The following is a 22,350-nucleotide window of genomic DNA, read 5'->3' on the forward strand; positions in this document are numbered from 1 at the left end:
AACGTATACTTACGTATATCTGAAGAGCGGTGCACGCGTAGCGTTTTTGCATTCCTAGCCCAATATAAGAGTGCCGCTGTCAGGGCTGTGAGGGAGTCGAACCTGCGAACTGGTGCTTAGTAGCACACCGCCGCAGCTATTGAACGACCACACCGGCTACACCAAGCATGACTGGGACGTATCCACAAACGCGAGATGGCACTTTATAGAGTGATATTGTATCACCGCTGTGAACTCGCCAGTTGAGTGAGCTCAAGCTACGTCACATTTCTCTTAGTAAAAGGTAGTGGAAAGGCGATATGTGCTAAACTGCTCTGTTTCTCGTAGTTTAAAACGCAGGTCGACTTGCTCGATCTTTCTGAAATGTAGCAGTGTATTAGAGAGCTACACGAAGCATGGTTCGTAGTTTTATATGCCGTATAAATTGGTGTAAACATTCGCCTAGAGATTTACCTCCGCCCCTCTATACTGCCGCCCCCTTCTCTAACGTGTGATTGATCAAGTTACTGCGCGCTTGATCACGTGACCTCCAACGTCGGAGGCGCGCGAGGAGAGTGCGCGTGAAGCTGTCATAGATTCCTTCTCGATTCACCTTCACAAGCTTTCCCTATCATCCACAGCATAAATTAGGCGATAGGATCTTATATGGCACTTCGAATTTACACGTAACAACACACCGACGCCGATGGTAAGGGCAAAAAAATATTCGCCCTGAGTATCCGTGCAATTACAATCCCATTAAAATACAAATTCTGGGGCCGTATTTTGTAACGACCCGTTTAATTTTTCCATTATGCTGGTCCGTAGTCATTGGCTCACGCGCCGCCACAGTGGCGTTATCGCGGGGGACCGGCCAGTCGCTTGGCATGATGATAAAAAGAAGGAATGTAAAATACAATGGGTCATATTACAAAGTATTCATGCCTTAATCTCCTGATTATTGTACAATGCTGTAACGGAACCACAGTCAAAAGCAGAGAGGTCACAGCGCTCTAGCAGCGGCTGCGGTGTAATATATGCGTACATATATTCGCAAGTTCCTCAATTTCCGGATCTGAGGAGTGCGATACACTTCGGTCGTCGCCCCTGAACCAAATTTCGCATCGCTCATCAGCTGTGAAGATAGTATATGTTTCCCATAACGACAACAACCATGTTGAACCCTGTAAAAGACACAAGACTGGTTTCTAACCATATAAAGCGAAGCTTCTTTTGCGTCTTTCCAATTTTTCCGCTGCTGCTTTTGTATTACTGAGTGGCTGGTACCAGTCATATATTGCAAACAGGCATCGAGGCAGCCCAGGGTGGGAGGGGCGGGGGAGAGGTGGGAGCGCGAGCGCGTACGTGAGCTTTAAAACAAACACGCTGTCATCACCATGCCGTCCACGTCATTTCGTTGCATTCATTCCATTATGATCACTCCTTCGTTATCATGCCGTCGCGAATGTTAGGCACCGATCATTGCCTACAGTTCACGATCACAAATGTCCGCGCCCCTGACCACGATAGCAAACGTGTCCAATCATACGCAGAGCATGCGCACTTCAAAATTTTAACATATCGGCCCCTTTTTGCCTCACGATAAGCGATCCGGTGTATCACGCCAGTGATTATCGCATCCCTACACCAACTTGTTCCGGCCGTCGGTATACAGGATGAGTATTCGAATTAATTGTGGGGTTTTACGTGCCAAAACCACTTTTTGATTATGAGGCACGCCGTAGTGGAGGACTCCGGAAATTTAGACTACCATGGGGTTCTTTAACATGCACCTAAATCTAGGCACACGGGTGTTTTCGCATTTCGCCCCCATCGAAATGCGGCCGCCATGGCCGGGATTCGATCCCGCGACCTCGTGCTCAGCAGCCCAACACCATAGCCACTGAGCAACCATGGCGGGTGATGAGTATTCTGACACTTCCGTCAACTCCATAAAGCTACAGTGCAAGTTGGTCATGTGAGGTGCGGGAAAAAAGTCGTCATGGATCAAGGTACAGACACGCCGTGTCTTGTCACAGATTGATGCGCTCTCTACTGGGACTCGGGCATGTTATGCGGTCTCAGAATTGATATCCGCCACCCCTTCGATTGCAATGCGGAGTGTGCAGCGGAACGTACACTTGTGCATTTTGGATTTCGACCACCAGAAGTTCCCCAACGTGCGCTCAAAGTATATACGATTAACGGGAGGTTTTTCACATTCTGCCTGCGTAAGGTTTGAGTCCGTCTGCCGAGACTCCAACCCCACGACCTTCCGCTCTCAGCAGCAGAATGCTATAGACCACATCCCTCCATACACGCTAACGACACACACACACACACACACACACACACACACACACACACACACACACACACACACACACGCACACACGCACACACGCACGCACGCACACGCACGCACGCACGCACGCACGCACGCACGCACGCACACACACACACAAGTATTGCAGCATTCACTGAAGTTAGCGTACTTTAACTTGGAGGATTCCTCGCTTGAAACCTGTGTTTGTGTAACTATGATGAGGCGCGAGGCATAGGCAAGAACCAGGAATCGGTGACGGACACTTTTACTGCAACCTTGGGGCGATATCGCTCTTGCGCGTGTTACAGGCCACTAAACTTTCTTTTCCAGTCATCTTAAGAGAAAGCTTTATAGCTCGGTGCTCCTATCTAAATACATGTACAAGAATAATTCGTTTTTCTCGGCAACCACAGCACGAAACTTGACGAGGTCTGTTGCATTTAAAAGAAAAACTTAAAATCTAGTAACTGATGGCTTCGAATTTTTGATTTAGGTTGTCAATTGTTTACTAAAAATTCGCGAAAATTCGCACATTTTCAGAAAACAAGACGATCAAGTTTACAACTTGTAACTCATCAATTAAAGATCATATCACAATTCTGTGAATTGCATATCATAGTACATCTAAACCGGACAAGATTGACATGTTAAATTTTAATCTAAAAAAAATTTAGTAATATGGAAATACAGCTTTTGCAGAACCCTTGTACACAACGTGACGAATTCACGTAAGATATAAACTGACATACCGAATTTATCCGCTTTGAATGATCTAATGGGTGCCGCACACAGAACCGCGATATATGTTCTTTATGCAGAACTATTAATTTATAAATTTCATGCTTGCATTTTTTCTAACTTTCGGATTTTTGGAGATTATTCTGACAGAATTCCGGCCCAAAATCGAGATCCCACTTCAAACAGTCACGAGAGTTAAACTTTCTTTCTCAAATGCAACAACTTTCATTAAAATCGGTCCAGCAGTTATCTCAGGAAAGCGTCTCTGCGTTTTCACAAGTCTACCGTGCACAAAACCTTCCCTGCGCAGCGGTGGACGATGTACTGCACCCTACGAGCTGCATCTCGAGGCAGAAGCCCCACTTCCACGCGAATCTGGCCTTCGCCGAGGACGTCGCCCTGGCTGATCGCCTCTCCACGCTTACGGCAGTTCGGCCGCCGCTGCTCTTTCTCTCCCTCTCCATCACTCCCCCCTCTTTTCACTCCCATTGCCCCCTGTGCAGCGCGGTTGAGGTGTCCTCCCCGGAGAGACAGTTACCGCACTGCACCTAATCAACTTCACTTCCACCAAGCTCACAATATTTCACCATATCACCATATCTCTCCACGTATTCGGATAGGCGGCGTCGTATGAGTTCGGCCCGAGCTAACGCTTCCTCTTAAGCCACTGCCTAGCGGTGTCCAAAGTACAAATCCACTGCAGAACGAAGAATTCGTGAAAACTGCCTTAAACTTAATGCGCTCACGTAATATATAGGCCGAACCTTCCGCTCTCTCTCCCACGCGTCTGCTGGCACGACACTCGCCGTGCGATGACGCGAATTGTCCCTCCATAGAAAGGAGCACGCCGTACACAGCATGCGGGTCAGCAACGGGCGCGAGCCGAAGTTGCACTTTATTGACGTCCGCTAGAGGGGGCGGAGCAGCTACTTGAGACAGTGCTCGTAGTCCACGCTGCCGGCGTGCATGGCGCTAGCGACGTTCTGCAGGAACAGCGTCCGGTCGTGAAGCAGCAGCTCGGCGGCCTCCTTGTTCAGCGGGTCCTCGGTGTTGGGCTCCAGCAGGATGAACTGCAGGCCCAGCACGACGGCGCCCAGCGTCAGCACGGGCTTCCAGTCCTCGCGCAGGATGTTGAGGCACACGTTGCCCTCGAGGTCGATGTTCGGGTGGAACACCGGGGTCTCGCACTTCACCGCGGGCGGCTCGTGCGGGTAGTGGGGGCCGACGCGGAAGCTGAACACGAACCGACCGTTCCGGTAGAAGCCCTCGTCGGGGCAGATGACCACCTTGAAGTTCGTCAGGTCGTCCGGGTTTGGGAACACTGTCTGACAGGTCCCGGGAAGGTCGAGCTCGCCGATGTCCTTGGCGACGCGAATGGCGGCGGCCGAGGGACGCCCCGTACCCGTTCGCCTCGTCTTAGCTTGTTGCTGCGGCAGCTGCTCCTCCTGCTGCCGTTTCAGGGATTTGAGGTTGAACATCGCGACGGCTTGTTCGGTTCCGACGTGCGGCAGTTGTGGTGAGGTGAGGCGAGCCTCCGCGCTCGAATTGGACGGAACCGTGGACTGACGCTTGGCCGAGACTGGCGTTTCCCAGCTTGCTCTCTTCGCACGCAGGCGCCGTCCGGCGTTATATATGACCGAGGTGCGACGGTCACCAGAGCTTGCGCAGAGAACACGATCGGGGGATGGCGAAAAATAAAAGCAATAAAGAGAGAAGAAGAAAAAAGCAAATCTTGCGCCTACACAGAGATTGAGGTAGCATTTGCGGTGCCACGTCGAGTTCTAGAGTGATACTAAAACGCTCGCCATTTTGTAATTTTATTGCGATCGCACTGACGCAGCACAGTCACCGGCTTTCGTACATAGTGTGATGTCGACGCAAAAACTTCCGCCGGGATTGTCCCGCTGCGGAAGTGCAATCAAAAGCAATGCGGTCTGATACTGATATCGGTGCACGATATCTGTCCCGACCCACAAAACACGAAAAAAAAAGTCTCGCAGAAGTAATCTCAGAGTGAATGTCGACGCGTTATTTCGATTAGCTGTGAAGCAATGTAGCGGCAAACCGTACTGACACTGCCGAAACGCATCACATACAAGGAGTGTACTGCTGCCGGTCGCGCTTTCCCTCTAGGCACAGTGCGCCATCTATCGGTGCCCCCACCAAATGCAGCGTGGCCCCCGAGATGCCTTACGCGCCGGTGCGTGCGAACACGAAGGACCTAAAGCTTTTTCACTAACATCGGCGCCAGCTCACTGTGGAGGACGAATGACTCATCTACGCTGTTCGAGTTGTCGCCCTTGCATCTTGCCCAAGTCGTACGACTCCTAGACGAAGGACAGTTCGGCATATCAAAGCCGGAGATTGTGTCTGGTGGCCCACTATAGGAGCTGACGTCATGTCCTTTGCGGAGCAGTCAGCAATTCGCGAAAACAGCAGTTAATAGGATTATGCCTCTTATACGCTAATCGGCTGCAATTTTCAAGACCCTGACAAACGCGTTGTAATGAACTTGCTTTACTTTAACAACCAATATTAGCTGATAGCTACAGATTACTACTAGGTACTTGAACTGAGAAACTCCCGTGCGTATATGCAGTCTACCATTGGATGTCATTCTTTTCACGCCAGGGAATTCGCGAAGGAGTGACTTCCGACAATGGGCCTACATTTTCATCACCCGAGTTTTACCCCTTCGCTGAAGAGTACGGCTTCAAGCATGCTATATCTAGCTCTTACTACCTTCAGAGTAATGAACTTGCAAAAGTGCAGTAATGATCATCAAGTCCTCCATGGCAAACAGATAAGACCCTTACCTGACGCTCCTAGCTGATAGGTCGAGCCCCTTGAACAAATTGTATATCACTGCGGAGCTACTCACGGGTCACAGGCTAAGAACCACGCTATCTCTGACTTCCACCACCCTGACACCTCTACTGCCTGATCAAGAGACCCATCAGAAATTCGAAAAAGAAGCGTCAAAGGAAGGACTTCGACAAACGTCACCGAGTTTGCGACCTGCTGGAGCTTTTCAACGGAGACAACGCTTAGTTGCAGACCTCAAACGCAAAGGTATACACGAAGCTTAAGCCAATGAACCTCAATCCTATTGTATCAACACAGACACTGGTGCGATTCGCAGGAGCAGGGGTCCAGCTGTAGTTCAGAACCCCGCTGGTAACACCGACTCAGGAAGTGCCACTGTTCAGTAAAAGTGTTGCTGACGCTCGTTCTTGTAACCAAGACACTTTCCACGTGCACAGCAGAAGTTAGGGGTGCGTAAAGCAGCTCACTGCGGCGAGAACTCGCTTACTCTATTGGGGAGATGTCGTAGGTGCGGCAATCTACAGTGCACGAGTCAGTACCGGTAAGTCTGGTAGTGACACCTAGTGAAAATGGGGCGAGATAGCTACACGTGACAACGCGTGGTCGATGTTCTCGCAGCGCGTGATTTTCTTCTTTTACAAATCCAACACGTCAACTGGAGATGATCACGTCTGAAGCTGTAATCAAGGCAACACATGGAAACAAAGGCACCACATGGAAATGCATTAAGGAACCAGATAAGTAATTTTATGTGGTTTCGTGTCAAGTTCCAACGAGGCGCTTCCCGACCGGTACGATATACAGATGCACCCATCTCCGCCTTTCTTCGTGGCAGGCTTATAACATTGCGGCCCTTGCCGTCGACTTGAGGTTCTGCGAAAATCGTCGAGGTATCGGTGAAATAAAATTTTGAACGCCAAATAAAACAGCTGGTAGTGGCCTTCATCATGTCTGTACTTCATATGTGTTAATTGCGCCGCTGCTCCAATAACCGTTTCACCCACTATCCGAAGTAGTAGTACTCATACATACCAAACCCGCATTGTCCGCGGTGGCGTCTGCTTCCCAATATAATATGACTTTCAAGGTTCACACTGCAGCGTCCACGTCGTTCTGTTGGCTAACTTATTTGTGCGCGTGAAATTGCTTATGGTAAAAGCATGGCGGCCGTGACGTCGGTGGTCGATCGCAACTTTCGCAGCATAGGAAAAGCCCGGCCTCCGAGATCGGTTTCCATTGTTCGAGGGAGCCGTTGTTAAGAGGGTGTACGACGGGGACACGCTTTACCGCCGCCATACTCAACGCAGCAGTGGACTAAACGAAGTGCCGTGAAGACGAAGACGCGGAGAAGGAACGGGACAGACTTGGTGCCAAACCTCAAGTTTATTTCGAAGCACCTGAACACCCTTATACCAGGACAAATAGGTTCCCTGCTCACGTCAAGCAACAGCGACAAGCTTCTGCAAGATTTTCGACATGGATTTCAGCGCATTCTCAGGTTAACGATGAGACCTTTCCCAATCTTATCCCACATGCGTGTGTGGCTATATAGAACTGCTAGTTATTTAGCAGACAAGGGAAATCAGTGGACTGTCGATTCTCAGAGACTGGTATGTTTTTCTGCCGCTGTAATTCCATACGCCAACTGGTTTCCGTTTCTTGCCGATTCCGGGGCAGCCGCAAGCCGCACTGAATCACGAGTCAAGCCCAAATAACATTATTCGACGAGGACCTCACTTCACGCGGACTGCCGGCGTCATGTTCACGGTACAGCAACACACACGTGCCATTGTACGCATTTCTACTGTAGCATAAAAAGCGTGCTTATTTCGCAGCTGGCGATGATTATCTTTGGGCATCTCTTTTAAAGCACGGTGGTGACAGACATTCACCTAGTCTGTTTGAGATGATTACGTACGCTATAAGTAGCGTGAGTTGGGCACAGGGAGGCCTGGCAACGTTATATGGAAAGTACAGTGACCAGCGTCATTGCTGGTGCGGAACTATAGCCACGCGAGGCCATGAGTCGTCGATCTAGAAGAAGCTGAAGCACGCCAACGCCACGCGTATCAGCAGCGGCCAACAGCGGCCGCAGTTTCGCACTTTATTGGCGTCCACTATAGAGGGACCGGAGCTACTTGAGACAATGTTCGAAGCGTGCGCTGCCAACGCGCCCCCCGCACATGGCGTTCTGGACGTACTGGCGGAACAGCTGCCGGTTCTGCAGCAGCACCTCGGCGGCCTCCTTGTTCAGCGGGTCCTCGGTGTTGGGCTCCAGGAAGATGAACTGCAGGCCCAACACGATGGCGCCCACCGTCAGCACGGGCTTCCAGTCCTCGCGCAGGATGTTGAGGCACACGTTGCCCTCGAGGTCGATGTTCGGGTGGAACACCCGGGTCTCGCACTTCACCCTGGGCGGCTCGTGCGGGTAGTTTGGCCCGATGAGGAAGCTGAACACGAACCGGCCGTTCCGGTAGAAGCCCTCGTCGGGGCAGATGATCACCTTGAATTTCGTCAGGTCGTCCGGGTTCGGGAACACCGTCTGGCACGTCCTGGGGAGGTCGAGCTCGCCGATGTCCTTCGTCACGCGCATCTGAGCGGCCGACGGGCGCCCCACAGCTCTTCGCACCGGTTGTTGTTGCTGCTGCTGCTGCTGTTGCTCCTTCTGCTGCTGCTTCAGGGAGAAGAGGTTGAACATCGTCGCGACGCTTGTCCGGTTCCAACGCGCGACAGTGTAGTAGTGGGGGTAGTCTCGTTGGACGTGGATCGGCCTACGGGCTGACAAGTGCCCGTGACTGGCGTTGCCAGCGTCCTGTCTTCTTGCGCAAGCGCGTTCCTGGCTCTGCCACGGTCACGAGGACAGACTGCGTCGACCCGACGCCTTCGGAACGCTGACGGCTCGAGCGCATGCGCGCGGATATGGTGGTGAAAGAGATAGACGAAGATTGCGTCCACGTGACCTAATGTCGCCAAGCATTCTTTCTTTTGGGGCGACTTCGTTGGGATCCAGCCACAGAGATGCTTTTTTTGCAGTTTACGATTTCGTCAGAGACACGGGAAGAGTACCTTGCTGAATTTCTAAAATTATCAATTATCCCTATTATTTCGCTTCGTTATGTTAAATTATTTCATCTCAATATTCTTAACGGTATGTTCTTTAATTTCTATATTATATTTGTTTAATTTATGTACGCTTTGCTACGCAAATTTTGCTTTAATTCTATAAAAGACATACTTGAAAACTTGCTTCTTGGCCAATACCCTGTAGTGGGTATGAACCAGTATTTGGGATACACTGAGACACTTTGGGCGTTTGCGACCTTGTTTGCGGCGCGACATCATGAATTCCGGCGTGACAGAAAGAAAAGGTTGTTGCGCAAACTTTCATTTTGTGATTTTTTTAACTTGGCAACATCTATACGGGGCAGTGACCGGTCTTCGTACAGTGTGATGTCGGCGCAAAACTACCGCCGGGCCACGAATCCCATTGAAACAGTGCAATGTAAAGGCGTGGGTGGTTCGATTCTGATGCCGGTGCATGGTATGCGTCGTCGTGCGCAAATTATGACGAAATACACGGGATGTTTAGTAACGCGCTTTGCGTGGTGAAGTGCAGTCCGTCCACTGGTGTTCATTTGACTGATATAACCACCGGGGTAGAGACAAATAAAATGACGCATCGTGAGAAGACAGAAATCAGCGGATCGTGTAGCTATCAGGAGCAGTGCGCAGGCCATGTCATTAAACGAAGCTCGTACGAGGTTGATAAGCAGCATTAGCAGTTGACGGGTGGCCATGGGAGGAGGAGGACCGTTTGTATTTAATACCCAATTTTTTACTGTTATCATATTGTGCGTTCCTACTCCTTCGAGGCTGTCCATCACTCGTGCGTTCCTGCTGTTCTTTCAAGACAGTTTTAGTTCCAGCTTGACTTTTAGTTTCCCGATCCTTGTCCAGCTGCGGGTTTTCGCAGCCGTCATTGAACTACAATGACGACGGCGATGACGCCGGACCGCTCCTGGAAAGATTATCACCCGTATTCTCGAAGCTCTTCTTGCACTCTACGATGATGATGATTTACTGTCATCCCCTTTGAAACGGAGCGGTGACAAATAGTCACCTAGCCTATTTGAGTTATATCAGGTAAGCGATACATGGTTTTAATTCTAGCCTTTTAACACGAAACTGTTTTATGCCGGCGTCCACGACTGACTTCCTGTAACGGATGTAACGGATGTCTCGTCGGCGCCAAGGAGTGAAATAAATGGCTGGCTGCAGCACTGTGGAGGCTATATACACGAATTCTTAGCCAATAGCAAGCCGAATATACCCCTCGAGATATGCTCATTCGCGCCCCGTCGTCTGCTCAGCGTCTGCTTGCCATCCTGCTACATGCTCCATGGTTGATTGATCGACGCAAACAAAACTTTTTTGACCCCGCAACCATAAGCTGCGTTTACATGCATGCGACAGCAGGGCTTCACTTTACCTGTACGCTTTACATGTACGCTTTAAGTGTACGCTTTACCTGTACGCTTTCCCTGCACGCTTTCCCTGCAGGTACCTTGCAGCCTCCTTAGCAAGTAAGACGTGCAAATGCGCTTGCAAATGATCACCTGGGTCACAGCGTCTGCTCGGCGTCTAATTGGCGTTTGCTCGTTACCGTCATCACGTATCATGCTAGTGCGGGGTAGCAAATTAATGATTCAGTGAACAATTCGGCTTTTATATCGTTTCGCATCGTCAACGCGTCGCCAATGCTAATGCTGTGGCGCCACCTGCTATCTGAAAATCAAACCAGTCTTACGGCTCGATGCCGTGTCTGTAGTCCTATAGCAGCGTGTCTGTAGTCCTATAGCAGCATCTCAATATCTACGACAAGACAAACCTAATGATGCGACCTCAGCTTGAGATGAGACTTAGCGACGACGGATTTTGCCGCTTCTTTCTTGCTTACCGGGCGGAGAGCCAGTAACAATCGTGAATTCGGATCGATGCAGGCGGTCTCTGAATGGATGGATGCCACCGTGTTGGCTGCGTAATCATGGTTAGGGTGGCTATAACGGATACCAGCGGTAACTACCACAGTAATTCTTGGTATACGACGTGCATGCGCACAGGTCCTAACATGTCACGCATCGCTGTACGCTATCATGGAGCGATCAAAAACTCTCTAGTGTACACCCAATAATCATCCAGTTACGCCCGGAATTATATACCGCTGCGCAATGACCTCTGTGCGCCCAGCACCTTCGGCAGTGCTGCAAACAGCTTGTGAGATGGCGATAGGAGCGGTGAAGCGATGTACTGCATTGTGGCACTAACCAGCGCCGCAGAGAGCGCTCATGAGTGCTTCGGTAGTCACAGCGCAACGGAGGCTCCAACACGGTGTAGTCTGGTGTTGGAACTTCGCGCACATGGTTTGTCTTTCGCGTCGGATTAGCCTGTGGCGCCTCGTCGCCTATACGGAGCGCAGCTTCAACATGCATCAGCAGTTCCTACACGCCACCTACTGCTTCGCTTGCGACGGCACCAATTAATATAACTGCTGCGCTAAGCGGCGCAGAGAGGCAACAGCATCGAGGGACGAGTCTCATTTTGGTCCGGCGAGAAACACGCCATCGTGAAGCAGAACGTCACTGTGAAGCCCAACGCCTTCGTGAAGCAGAACGCTTTCGTGTAACAGAACGCCTTCGCGAAGCAGAACGCATCCGTGAAGCAGAATGCCTTCGTGAAGCAGAACGCCTTCGTGAAGCAGAACGCCTTCGTGAAGCAGAACGCCTTCGTGAAGCAGAACGCTTTCGTGTAACATAACGCTTTCGTGTAACAGAACGCTTTCGCGAAGCAGAACGCATCCGTGAAGCAGAACGCATCCGTGAAGCAGAATGCCTTCGTGAAGCAGAACGCCTTCGTGTAACAGAACGCTTTCGTGTAACAGAACGCCTTCGTGTAACAGAACGCCTTCGTGCAGCAAAACGCCTTCATGCAGCAAAACGCCTTCGTGTAGCAGAACGCATCCGTGAAGCAGAACGCCTTCGCGCGTTCGCCGCGGAAGCTGCGAACTCTGCCACTCGCATTCCCGAAACTGAGCGCGTCGGAACTCATCTGGCTGCCCAAGACACTACGGAATCGGACCAACATGCTCGTACCGCCGCCGAAGCGATCGACTCGGCAGCTGGACGCCGCTCGCCAACGGGACGCCGCACGGCGAGCAAACCTGCAAAATGGTCGCCGGCCCGAAAATCGTGCGCCTTCCACCACAACGAGCCACGAGTTCACGAAACATTCAGCAGCTTCTGTCCAGACACGTTTCACTTTCCTGTACTACCACTCACTATGGAAGGGGGATCAACCCTAATTTGTTTATACATTTCTTTAATTTTTTCATTTTTTCTTCCTCTATCTCTATCTACCTTGTACAGCTATGTCACTAATGAATCCGGTAGTATCAATCTCTCCGCTGCTTTTTCACTCAACAGTACTTTAAACATCTCTTGCTTCGAATCGGCTGATGCTTCCGTCCACTTTAAATCCAAGCGCTTCTGCAAGGTGTACATTACCTCAACAGTACTTTAAACATCTCTTGCTTCTAATCGGCTGATGCTTCCGTCCACTTTAAATCCAAGCGCTTCTGCAAGGTGTACATTACCTACGGGTCACTCTGGATGAATCTCTTTGCATTCGATTAGGATGTGCTGAGTGGTCTACAGATTTCGGCTGCAGCATACTCATGCATCATCTTGTTGCAAATATTGGCTCTGGTGTGTTTTTGTCCTTAGGCAAGCAACTCCAGCCTAAAAGAGCAAGGCACTGCCCTTTGTGTTAACCTACTTATTTTCCCTTAATTCTAACTTCTCATTTTTGTAAATTTCCATGGTCTTTTTTGTTCCCGTTCTTTGCCTCAAATTCGCTGTCTATGTTTCTCTCACTTTATTTATGATGACTCGTGGTTGTCTATTTGTACTTTCAATTGCCCTGTACTTGGTTGCCAACATCCTTGACCTCTTCCTCCAATTTTGTGTCTACGCTTCTCAAGTACAGCTACTCGTGGTCACCCATTTATGTTGATCCATGTTCCCGATTATTCCTTCAAAATTAATTTTGCTCTGCGCTCCTCTGACTTCAGAAGAGGTACAACCCATGTCAGCCTGCACTAGCCATTTTGCGGCTTTAGCCTATGGGCTACCAAAGCCAACCGGCTCTACTGAATTTAGCACAGTGCCGCCCATCGGCTGAAGCAAACACTATGCTTCTCAAGTGATCCTTCCCGCGCCTCACATTTACCCACACATCCTGTTGTCGAACGTCCTCCGTGACAGGAACAGAACAGGATCTTCGAGGTAGTTGAGAGCTGGACGATTTGGTTTTCATTCAACATGGCGCGAAGAGAAATCGAGGGCATGCCCTCTCGATTAAGTTGAGCCCCTTCATGTCCGCTGTGTGCACAATAGGCGGTGTTCAAATTTAAAACATGACCGCCGTGACATGTTGTGGGCTCCGGGGTGACTTCAGCGCGCAAGAGAATGGCCTTCGAGATCTCTTGATTATTTAGACGCAACGCTCGCTGGAGCGTGGATTTGGACGCCACCAACTGTGCACGCTAAGATGCTGCATCAAAAGCAAGAGCTGTGATAAGAATAGTGATATTTAATACATGTCGCATATATACCTTAAAGCCCTTCTGACTGAACGTTTGGTTTGAATATTACGCGCACAGTTTCAGTAAAATGAGTTCGAAAGTGAATGGCTGGGTGTTTGACCTCGGTGTCAGTATGTCGTTCAGTAGACAGCATCAGGCATGTTTTTCAAGGGGCTGGATAAGTGCTCCAAACACACTGCATGTGAAATTGTTGACGTTCTCGTGTATGACCTTAGAGCGTTCTGGCAGGAGTCAACATTCTGTAAGCTTGACAAAGCTGGCTGAAGAATGGAAGCTTCTTAGTCCGTTCTGCAGCTATACGCTTCCAGTGATTCTGAGGATGAACTAAATCTTCGATGGACAGAATTAATTGGCACACGGGAAGGAATAGAGCTGGCGAACACCTGCTTTCTTTTTTCGTTTAGTTCTGTACCGAGTTTCAGGGCATTCGCATTCTACGGCAAAGCCCTTATACGATAGCACGAGAGCCTATGGAAGCATACTTTTTCAAGGAGCGGAGTGACATAAGCACCCTTGTTCTTCCTACTTGGCTACACACGGCTTCCACTGACATCTTCCTAGGCGCCATGTTGGTGAACCAGCACGGTGACAAGTTGCGTATGCTGGCAGTTCGTGCGGCTCCAACACTCTACAACCGAGCCCGTAGAGCAGAAGCCTCTGCTAAGGTTTCCTTCCTCCACGGGAGCACGTTACCCCCGGCAGTGAGTACGATGCACTGACGTCATAGGCGCCATATTGCAGAACCGTCACCGTGACGAGCTTGATCCGTGACGTCAGGTGCAATTGAGTTATCTAGACAGGAGTGAGTTTGGGTTTCAATAGATATGGCTGGGCGATTGTGTGTTGGGTTGGCGTGTATTAACGTTCTTTGCTCTCTCTGCGTCTGCGCGTGCGAACAGTCAATACATGCGCGTGTTGTCATAAGAGAAAAATTGGTTGCGAGTTGGCACTATACTTCTGCCGGTCTTCGCTTTGTTCCAAGTATACGCTTTCCAATACAAACAGTGACAGCATACGGCGGGACAAGAAGTGTATATACAGAGAGAACATATGCGTGCCTTTCCTGCTCGCACATATAGTTTCCCGTCACCTTCACTGTTCGCTGGAGTTTTTGTTCAACATGGCGACATGGAAGTACAACTAACGATTTATCCGAGCAGATCCAGACGTTTGGACAAACCACATTCTAGGACAGCGCATCTTGACAATAGACCGAAATGCCTCATCACGGCTTCATCTGGCGACACCCTTACAAGAGCTTAGGTGGCAATCTTCGGCTAATCTTCGCGCAGAGCCACTTCGTGACATATTCAAGAATAAACGCAACATGTTTCAGCGGTGAACTTACCGTACTGTGAACAATTAAGGTGCCCGTATGGGCACACAGACGCAAACAATTGTGGTTTTGCGGTGAGTGACAAAATTTGTCACTGCTATAACGCGGCGAAAAGCAGGTATAACGGGACAGGAGATAGGCAAGGATAACAGACGCGCATTTGCCCCGTTCGTAATCTCTGGCATGCCCCGTCGTCGGCCCCGTTCATCCACGATGCATCGCTCTGCATGGGGAGCCGGACGTCGATACAGTGTTACTCGGTAGAGAGCTTTAGTTTAGGGGACGCAAGCGGCTTACATACGCAAGAACTAGGGGCGACGGTACTGCGCATGCGCAGACCCCTATGTCTGTGCCTGCGCTTGCGCAGTACGTTCGCCCCTAGTTCTTGCGTACGCAAGCCGCTTGCGTCCCCTAAACTAAAACTCTCTAGCGCGCGGCGGCGTACCTTGCGAAATGTCATGTACGCGCTGATGCCGTAGTTTGTGCCCAGCTCGGACCCCAGCACGGTCACGTGGGTGAAGACGTAGTGGTCGCACAGTTGCTCCTTGAGCGGGTACACGGCCTCGTCCGTCAGGGTCGAGCCGACCGTGCACAGCAACAGCGCTGCAGGGAAACACACGGTTTTCGCGCATACATGCCGGGTCGTTTTACTCGACACCCGTCGTGGCACTGAGAAGCGTTTCGAAATTGGTGGCCCCCCCGGTCGGTGAGAAACTGAACCAAGCGGTGGGCGCTTTGATAACAATCGCTCGAAGCAGGCAAACAATGAACCCGAGGAAAGTGCAGAGACAGTTTACCGTTTCTTACAGCGATAGATCTTGTGGACTCGCACGCCCCTATAGTCGTTTTGATGTCCGCCGTTGTGCGTATAGCCGGAATCCCAGAGCGATTTGCCAGAATTTTGCAAAGACGTAGAAAAGTAGCAACGCCTCGCATGGGATTCAAACTTCGGAGCCGCGGACTGCCAATCAAATAATCCTCTCAGATACTACGCCGATGGCTCCGCTAGGAATACCTCTCCTGGACGACCTGGGCAACACTATTCCCAGCCTTTTGGGTGTTCACTAAAATGATTTGACGCCACGCTCTGCCGCTTATCCATAAAGCAGTACCGAGGTTAAAGAACATAAACAAAGCCAGTGGCTCTGTTTATAACAACAAAGATATCACAATGAACAAATCCTAACGCTGCAGTCCTCACCTTTTCGCTTGTCCCAGTGTAACGGCTGTTCTTTCTTGAGACCTGCGAGAAGTAGGTACTTTATTGGTGAACTTGACGAGGTTTCAGAGGAAGCCTTTAACCTCGCGGCCAACTCCGGCGAATCTGAGATCATGGGTCAAAATTCCGACTGGTGACCATCCGCGTTAGAGAAAACAAAAAAAGTCGGGCACAATATTTATGCTTGCACAAGTAAACCAAGATATAGTAGGTTTACCCATTCCAATACAGGTGAAAGGCGGAAATGCTCTCTTTAAACGACTGCAGGGCCGATTTGATTGAAGTTTGTTGCATTCGAGATGGAAAGGTGAACATCGTTGACCGCAGGAAGTAACACCTTGATATATGGCCTCAAATATTTAGAAGATTGTGTCGAAAATCGGCAGCATTTCAAAAAGAAGAAAGTAACGTAAACATTTAGCAACTCATAACTGAGCGCCAAAGAGAGATATTGTTTTGTAAACTGCATCTAGAAGAGCAGATTTAAAGCGAACAAATGTGACATTTGAGTTCGTGCAGCTTACGCGAAATCGTTGCCCTGTCAATACGAGGGTAATGCAGAAGTATCTACTCCTGCATCAACGGCACATTTACAGAGCGGTGTATAACAGATGCATTTAAACCGCTTTTAGATGTTTCTGCAAGTGAAGTTTAAATTATTGATAACAGTTTTTTTTTGTCGCCGATTCGGAGAGCTGGAAATTCCAGTTCCAAACAAAATCAATGACAGTAACTATATACATACAATATTCACCTTTATATTATCGCTCGCGACACTAGCTCCGTGGCTAAGTTCGAGGTCGTGGGTTCGATGTTGTCACATTTTTGATGGGTGTGGAATGCGAGAACGGCGTCTCCGTGTACCGTGCAACGGGTGCTCGTCAAAGAACGCCAGGGCCGATAACATTAACCCGGAGCGCCTCCCCCCCCACCCCTCACTTCGGCGTGGGTCGTAATAAAACCGCGGTTTTTGCGCGTAAAACCAGAATCCATTTTCTTTTTTACTCACCTCCCACGATGCCTGGCCGGTCGTCGTCGTAATCGCCGCTGGTTTCTCCTTTCTCGGCTGAGCTGGTTGTTTCCGCCCCTGCAATCACGTGATCGCCTGATCGCACTCATCTGCGTGCATGCTGCTCCTCCTGCTAAGCACTCCCGCTCCAAACCCACGCCACGTGCAAGTGGTCGATTACAGGGGCCGCGCTAAGGTACAAGCTTCGAAGAAGGGTTGAAATCTGGGCCAGTTGGTACATACTTGAACGAAAAAACCAGTAAAAAACACAAAGGACAAAGGAGAGGTTGACACCACAACGACTCGTTGTGGTGTCGTTGTGGTGTGAACCTCTCCTTTGTCCTTTGTGTTTTTGACTGCTTTTTCGTACAAGCTTCGAAATCCAACGATAGGCGCTGGAAAGAACGGGGGAAGCGGGGGGGGGGGGGGTATTTTGCTAGTGTGTCCATTGCGTCTGCTGCTGAAGTTGTGATTGGCTGGGATGGAGTACGCGCGCGTCAGAAGGAGACAGTCACCCCCCAGGCAACCAGCACTTCAGCAGCAGACGAAGCGGACATGTCCACTGAGGTGCGCATTTATGGAACAAGTCCCCGCTCCCACCTATCCTCCCCCCCCCAACCCCCTTGCAGGAGCGAGAGGAATGAGGGAATCCAGGGACTCGACAAGTTGTTGCTAACAACCGCACGAAACCCACAGGCAATGACGCCAGGGAAAAGCATTGTAGAAATTAACTCCTCTTCATTTAAAGTGAAAGGCATAACAAGGAACAAGGAATGAAGGCGGACGAAAAGAAAGAACTTGCAACCGGGCGGGAGTCGAGCTCGCATCTTCGGCATTACGCGCGTGATGCTGTAATAATTGGACTACCGAGAGGTGTGGTGGGATGTGCTAGCGCCTGAACTGCACAAGCGTTTAATGTTTCCCAGAAAAATAAAAATAAAAAGCCCCGGAAGAAAATTCGTTCTACTCTTAAAATGCAAGTTATAACGGCGGAGTTGCAGTCTCGCGGCGGCTTATCGTGCAAATACGAAACTGAATCTTGCCTGTTGTGGCTGTGTCCGCCTCGGCTGCAAAGATGATGGTAACCACACGGCTTTATACGATGCCGCGAATAAATGAGTGAATGAATAATTGGATGAGGCCAGCGTTCTACCTGGTGCCTAGCGAGATACTGATTTTTCATTGATTTTCTTGTCATTCCATAATTCTTTTTCTTTGGTGCACGCGGCACCTTCGCAAGCTGTGCATTTTTCAACATGCAGGTTGTTTCCAGATCTTTGATTATACCGAGGGGCTGGGTGAAGATGGCGTGAATGTTATACTTTATAGTACACTAGACGTTTTCGTGAAATGAACTTTATTTCAGACAGCGCCATGTGCGGTGTCCCTTCCTTTTCCTCAGTCCGTGTCCGGTCACGACTTAGCAAACGTGAAGTTATGCCAAACCACCCAATTTTCCATCCTGCTTAACTGAATGGACGGATCGACACCAGTTATTTCCAGAACTGTAGGTCGGGACCACCGAGGTGACGCTGGCGATACAGTGTATAGCGTGCTTTCCAGGCGAAGGTCGGTGGGATGGTGGGGGAGCTCAAATTAAAGGTCCACAAAGGCGTCAGTAGGAGCGAACTGCGAGTCGCAGCCACACTTCGAGCAAGCAAGTCCATCGACTGCCAGCGGTCAAAATTTGGGCTAGTTTTTGCGAAACTGCTGTGAGAAACAAGCTCGCTTCAGTCAGCCTGTAGCAAGCCTTATACAGGTACGGGAATCTTCTGGACCTTTGGACCAGAAGATTCTGGACCTTTAAGATACGTGGTTCATTGTAACATATTTGAACGTCGTTATTATTGGTAATTATTATCAATATTATTAACGAAATCAATTATTATTTTCATTATTAAATTGTAACAAATCGGATAGTGTTGCCTCGTGAACGTACAGTTCTTTTCATTCCACGTGTTCTTTATCTATTCGCCACCAATCCTCCAAAAGACCCTCACTGCTTGCGCCGTAGACTTAATTAACCTTTTTTATCTTTAATATCCAACGCATCCTTATCCCTAGACAAACAGTGCGACAAGCTAAAAAAAAAAAAACTCAGTGCCCTTCCACTCTGTGAAGAAGAATGAACAGCGAAGCTCTGTAATGTGGGCCCCTTAATGGTCGGCCCGGCATTGCACTGTGTTCGGGATCGGCCCACATATGGGGAGTTTTATGTCTGTACACGGGCACGATCCTGGGCGAACTAGCCCTTAACAGCTTCGCTGTAAAGTTGCTTGCGTCCCTGTGTTTCTCAATCAATCAATCAATCAATCAATCAATCAATCAATCAATCAATCAATCAATCAATCAATCAATCAATCAATCAATCAATTTAATAATGACGCTGACGAACGCGGGAGAACTGGCACGTTCGCGCGGTAGCGCCGAGGGCCGCCAAAGCCAGCTGTGGAACACGACGATGCTGGAGCCAATCCCAATCATGATAGTTTTGCGTTAACACACGGACACGATACTGGGGGAAGTAGTCCTTAACAGCGTCGCTGTAAAGAAAAATATCCGAGTTGGTTTTTTTTTTTTTCACTATATCTCACACTTTGCTCCGCTATACATCCGCTATATATGAATAAAGGGAAAATGGGACATCCACCCGTTCGTAGCAATTGCTGCAAAGGAAACCCATACGGGTTCCTCGAAAGAAACGCCTCGCAGTTGAAGAAAAATTCGTCCTGGTCCGGACCAGGACGAATTTTTCTGGACCAGGACGAATTTTTCTTCAACTATGAGGCGTTTCTTTCGAGGAACCCGTATGGGTTTCCTTTGCAGCAATTGCTACGAACGGGTGGATGTCCCATTTTCCCTTTATTCATTACTTCTTTCCACCTTGCGGGTTTCCGCAGAACTACTACGTCATCCGCTATATATATTTTGCAATATATATGCTTCACGCATGCTACAGATACGACACGTATGGAACATGCCCACGGATGGCGTCGATCTATCGTAGACCACGTGATCTGTGCCTACCAGGAGTGACGTCGGCGGCATTCCGGTGCGCCTTCTCGCCGGTAGGCGGGGACGTCGGTTGGCGCGCCGTCTGGTGTCCGGGCCCGACGTGCTCGACGCCGTGATCGCCCGCTTCGTCGTCACCGCGCCCCGAAATCCGCGGTGGCACTATGCGCTCTTCGAAGCTCATCCCGTCGTCGTCGTCTTCGTTTTCCTCGTCATCCTCGTCGGCTCTCTTAACTTCGGTCTCGGGTTTTTCCTCGGGCGAAACCACGTGGTGGCCACCGGCGGCACCGGAACCGCCGGAGCTTACGCTGCTGGAGCCGAGTCCCGAGGCGTCGGCTTTCGTCGTCGCGCCTGGCTTCGGCTCCGGCTTGGCTGCCGGCCTGACCGCCTTCGTCTGCAACGAGTGTTGTTAGGCGGCGTTCTGTGAATCGCGTTTAAAGACACGCTGCAACAGAATATTAGGTTAAGTTGTACTAGTAAATTACACCTATACGCATTATCAATGCGGCCACTCTTATCATGAGTAGAGGATTGCAAGCCAGAAAAAGACCCAAAAACGAAAGGTGGGGGTCGCCGCTACTTTGAAGTTCCTGCACCAGCAACCAATGACGTCACGGATTCTGACGACGTCAATAGTTATGTCCAGTCTATAAGGAGGGTTACAACGCATTCTGTACGAACCAAAGACTAAGCCTTGCAAGTTTCGAGAACTCTGCCTGTGTCAAACGGCCAAGTGCGAAAAAAAAAAACATTCAGATTGTCTGTGACGTCGCGATGACGAAACTGGTGCCGAAGGTTTGGCGTGAAGTTCAGAAAAAAATGAATGCAACTGGAGGCTATAGAGAACTTTTCTTTTTCAATATGAACCGATGAAGTTTCGGTCGCACTGGCCCTTTAAAGGTATATATGCGCTCTATGGAAAACAGTATATAGAACACGATAGCTGGCTATATAACTTTCAGAAGCAGAGAGTTACTACGAAACATCGAAGTAATAAAAGACTACGACTTCCATTCATGTATCTACACCACTGGCCCCGGTTTCTTATGCACTTTTAAATATTTGTATTTGGCCCACACAAATAAAGAATGTTGTATATGTGCTATTTAACTTTTGAGTTTTGTGCGCGTAATTATGGCACTTCACTATGTACATCGCAACCATTTTGCTTTGTTGTTTGACTGTCGTATTTGGTTCACCTTTCAAATCTGTCCACATATGTCAGATGGTACTAATCTGGTGCATCTGTTAACGTGTCCTGAACTGACACAAAGAACTGCCGCTGATTGTTCGGGGCAACTTTCTGGAAAGTGCCAGATTCGGCCATATTGTCGTATTTGATTCGCCATCTCGTCAGCTCCGATTGGCTCGCGGGACCGGAACGTCGTTCCTGATTGGCTCGAAACGTCAACATGGCTGAATTTAAAATGGCGGAACTTGATAGTATGCAGAATAGACCTTCGGGTTCTATAGGGATTCTCAAGGTGTCTGTGACACCTTATGGCATAGGGACCTCCGACTCGGTTTTGGGTAAAAACTTTGACTCGATCTGGAAGAAGCCTCGCGAATAGTGTGCCTCCCTTCTCTTCTGCCGGCTATGCTAACCTGATCACCGTCGTGGCCGGGTCGCTGCGTCGAGACCGGAATCGGCAGCTCGCCGGCTATGGCTGGGGGCCGCGCCGGCTTTCCCGCCTTAGCTCGAGGTGGTGGCGTACCAGCTGTGGCTGTCTGCGATCGCTTGCCCGCTACGGCTGGAAACGGTGCCTTACGGGCGACGCCAGGATGAGATGGCTTGATTGTCGTAGCTGCAGGCGGTGGCTTGCCGGCTACGGCGGGAGGTGATGGCGTGCCGACTTTTGGGGACTTCGCCGTGTGCCCGGGCGAACCGTCCTTGATCGGGATGCGTTTCGAGCGCGGCGTCGACGCGGTTGGTTTCCTTGGCCCGGCACCGACTGCCGGTACGGGGAGACGCTTAGGCTTACCGCGCGCTCCGCTGCCACCACGTGGCCGTCCTCGACGGTCGACCATGCTGACCCGAGACGCTGTGGTCGTTATGTTTTCGGCTGCTGCGCATTCAGAAGAGAAATGGCAGACATGTTACAACTAATTCATTCATTCATTCATTCATTGCAGCGGAGTGGAAAGTGTCGCGCGCACAAGTTCATGCAGTCATACAACAAACCCACGAGTGTTGTGTTCTGGTTTATTGCTTGAATCGTACTTAAGAAAACAGATGGTGGTGTTG

General features: G+C 49.8%; 3 protein-coding genes across 3 annotated transcripts in view; all 3 read right to left on the reverse strand.

Moving 5' to 3' along the window:
- The window catches only part of LOC139060866 (nucleolar protein dao-5-like), a 76,419-nt gene that overhangs the window by 14,470 nt on the left and 39,599 nt on the right, over window positions 1-22,350 (reverse strand). The window contains exons 10-14 of the mRNA XM_070540114.1: window positions 21,711-22,171; window positions 20,121-20,499; window positions 17,094-17,171; window positions 16,067-16,108; window positions 15,311-15,468 (exon numbers count right to left, since the gene is read on the reverse strand). Of these exons, the coding sequence (XP_070396215.1) occupies window positions 15,311-15,468; window positions 16,067-16,108; window positions 17,094-17,171; window positions 20,121-20,499; window positions 21,711-22,171 (1,118 nt within the window). The remainder of the gene's footprint in view (window positions 1-15,310; window positions 15,469-16,066; window positions 16,109-17,093; window positions 17,172-20,120; window positions 20,500-21,710; window positions 22,172-22,350) is intronic.
- LOC139060867 (NEDD8-conjugating enzyme Ubc12-like) lies at window positions 3,903-4,685 on the reverse strand. Its single transcript, XM_070540115.1, has one exon. It carries the CDS (start codon window positions 4,519-4,521, stop codon window positions 3,970-3,972), a length of 552 nt encoding a protein of 183 aa, XP_070396216.1. The 5' UTR covers window positions 4,522-4,685; the 3' UTR covers window positions 3,903-3,969.
- On the reverse strand, window positions 7,466-8,755 carry LOC139060865 (NEDD8-conjugating enzyme Ubc12-like). Its single transcript, XM_070540113.1, has one exon. The coding sequence runs from the start codon at window positions 8,565-8,567 to the stop codon at window positions 8,004-8,006; it is 564 nt and encodes a 187-aa protein (XP_070396214.1). The 5' UTR covers window positions 8,568-8,755; the 3' UTR covers window positions 7,466-8,003.

This window comes from Dermacentor albipictus, chromosome 6 (genome assembly GCF_038994185.2).
Source record: "Dermacentor albipictus isolate Rhodes 1998 colony chromosome 6, USDA_Dalb.pri_finalv2, whole genome shotgun sequence".
Lineage (NCBI taxonomy): Eukaryota > Metazoa > Arthropoda > Arachnida > Ixodida > Ixodidae > Dermacentor > Dermacentor albipictus.